General features: G+C 46.3%; 1 protein-coding gene across 1 annotated transcript; it reads right to left on the bottom strand.

Annotated features, from left to right (window-relative positions):
* Window positions 1-233: 233 nt before the first annotated feature.
* On the bottom strand, window positions 234-2153 carry drd1a (dopamine receptor D1a). Its single transcript, XM_072396468.1, has one exon. The coding sequence runs from the start codon at window positions 2087-2089 to the stop codon at window positions 944-946; it is 1146 nt and encodes a 381-aa protein (XP_072252569.1). The 5' UTR covers window positions 2090-2153; the 3' UTR covers window positions 234-943.
* Window positions 2154-2387: the final 234 nt, after the last annotated feature.

The following is a 2387-nucleotide window of genomic DNA, read 5'->3' as shown; positions in this document are numbered from 1 at the left end:
TAAGGCTTTATTTGGATCTTTGCCTTCTCCTTGAGAAAAAGTCATCAACTGTTGCTAATGATAAATACAGGACTCACACGACATTATAACAATTTCAAGAGGTAATATATTGTTAGGGGTCTGTTGTGTAGATGTGTTTTACAGTTTATGATTTAACATTTGGATCATGCATGACTAAAATTTCTGAATCCATATCAGATCATTATCATGATCATATTGAGACAATTTGGAGTTTAAAAAGCTGCTGTCCACCTTAAAAAAGAAAGCTAGTTTTCACTTCTCAGAAATTCAGTTTAAACATGTGCGGAAATCCAATCTGCTTTAATTCTGTCCGTAATATTAAGTCACTTGTGGATGTATTCTACCTGCACTTATGCCAAACGTGATTTGGTTTAGGGGTCCTTGCAGAGCAAAGGATTTCAATGTCCTGCATCACAGTACATCTGTCATGTGAGCTGTCATGTAATCTCTAGAAGAGTGTGAGTTGTGCAGCAAAGTTACGCTGTACTTGGCGGACTCCTTTGAGAGTGTGTGTTGCTGTGTATGTGAGTGCGATGGTAAGGAGGACAGCAGTGTCTGACATGATGCACTCTGCCCAGTCCTGGGATTATCTGTCCTGGCAGCATGTCAGCACTGCTGCACTCTCAGACCCCTGGAACAACAGCAGAGAGTCTTAATAACCAAATCCTCTCTCCTCTCTCAGGAGCGTCCCCCTTCTGAGAACTGTGAGTGAGCACAGCAATCTGACTATGACAGTCTGCAAAAAGGCAGGCCTAATGCAAACGTGGACATGCACAGGGTCAATGTAACGTCAAGTCACACTTAAAGTTTGCACAGAATCACAGACAGCAGTGTCCACATTTAAAGTCAATCAAACCGGCTGCAACAGGAAGTCTTGTACTCTTCGAATTAAGGGATGAGTCAGTGCTGTGAGAGTCATGAGTCATTTCTTGTTTAGACTGGCTGTCTCGATGTTGTGGCCTCCTGGATACAGTCTGTGGCAGCCCAGCAGGATGGAGAAGGCCTTGCGGAAATCAGCATTGAAGGCATAGATGATGGGGTTGAGGGAGGAATTGGCCCAGCCGAACCACACAAACACGTCAAAGGTGGTAGGGCTGATGCAGGGAAGAGCCTCCCCTCCGCTCGACTGCTCACAGAAGGGCACCATGCAGTTTAGGATGAAAAACGGAAGCCAACAGCACACAAACACCCCCATTATCACAGAGAGCGTCTTCAGCACCTTTGTCTCCCTCTTGAATGTCATTTTGAAAGAGCTCTCTGACTCTGCAATGCTGGAGCCTCGGCTCAGACTGTTGTGTCTGTTCTTGGCGCTTTCGGCTGCACGCTCCAGGGCAGAGATCCTCCTGATTTGTCTGTGGGCGATACGGTAGATCTGTGTGTATGTGGCCAACATGATGACCACAGGGATGTAAAAGCTTATGAAAGAGGTGGAGATGGCGTAAGTTCTGTTTAGGCTTGAGTCGCAATTCTCTGGGCGGTAGTTAGATGTAAGGTTTGATCCCTGTGACACAAATGACTCAGTGAGGGGGTTGTAAGTTTTAGTCTGGGCCTTGTGCCAGTTGAGCTGCACCGGGATAAAGGAAATGAGGACAGATAACGTCCAGGCCATGCTGATCATCAGACAGGCCAGTCTGGGTGTCATCTTCCTTTCATATCGAAAGGGGCTGGAGATGGCCCAGTAGCGGTCCAAGCTTATGACACAGAGGTTCAGAATGGATGCCGTGGAGCACATGATGTCAAAAGCCACCCAGGTGTCACAGAAGGAACCAAACGGCCAGAACCCTGCGATCTCTGTCACCGCCTTCCACGGCATCACTAAGATGGCAACCAGGAGGTCACTCACAGCTAAAGAGATCACAAAAAAGTTGGTCACTTTTGAGCGCAGGTGTCGAAATTTGGTGACAGCTGCACAAACCAGAGTGTTTCCCAGCAAGGTGGTAAGGATGAGCAGCGAGAGAAAGCAGCCAGTCAGGACACGGCTCGATGATGTCTCATCCAAAAAACCATCATCAACGACGGTTGTAAAGTTCATGAGATCCATCCCTGTACAACTGTGAGCTGGGTACATTCATGCCATACTGAAGAGTCCTGCTACATTACATCCACAAGAGTAGAGGCTTGGAGGCAAAAAATAAAAAATAAAAAATCTCCATCATTCTTTCCACTGATAAATGATGAAAGGTGAGATGGTTGTGGCAAATGTGCTCTGGGAGAAGCATTTGCCTGACTTTGTAAATAAGATGACATAATTTAAACTGCAGTGATGAAGAGGTAGTTAATTCCTCAGACTGATTCCCTTTGTCTGCCCAAAGCACAGTAATTTCAGGAATCCTGTCAGCTAAGGGAACTCATCAGGGGTCCTGGGG

The sequence above is a fragment of the Leuresthes tenuis genome, unplaced genomic scaffold (genome assembly GCF_036924035.1).
Source record: "Leuresthes tenuis unplaced genomic scaffold, fLeuTen1.0.hap1 SCAF_11, whole genome shotgun sequence".
In the NCBI taxonomy this organism is placed as follows: domain Eukaryota; kingdom Metazoa; phylum Chordata; class Actinopteri; order Atheriniformes; family Atherinopsidae; genus Leuresthes; species Leuresthes tenuis.
Note: the sequence above shows the minus strand (reverse complement) of the source record. Positions and strands in the feature narration are given on the sequence as shown.

Coding starts and splice junctions, on each gene's coding strand:
- drd1a (XM_072396468.1), bottom strand. CDS start 2,089: ATGTACCCAGCTCACAGTTGTACAGGGATGGATCTCATGAACTTTACA.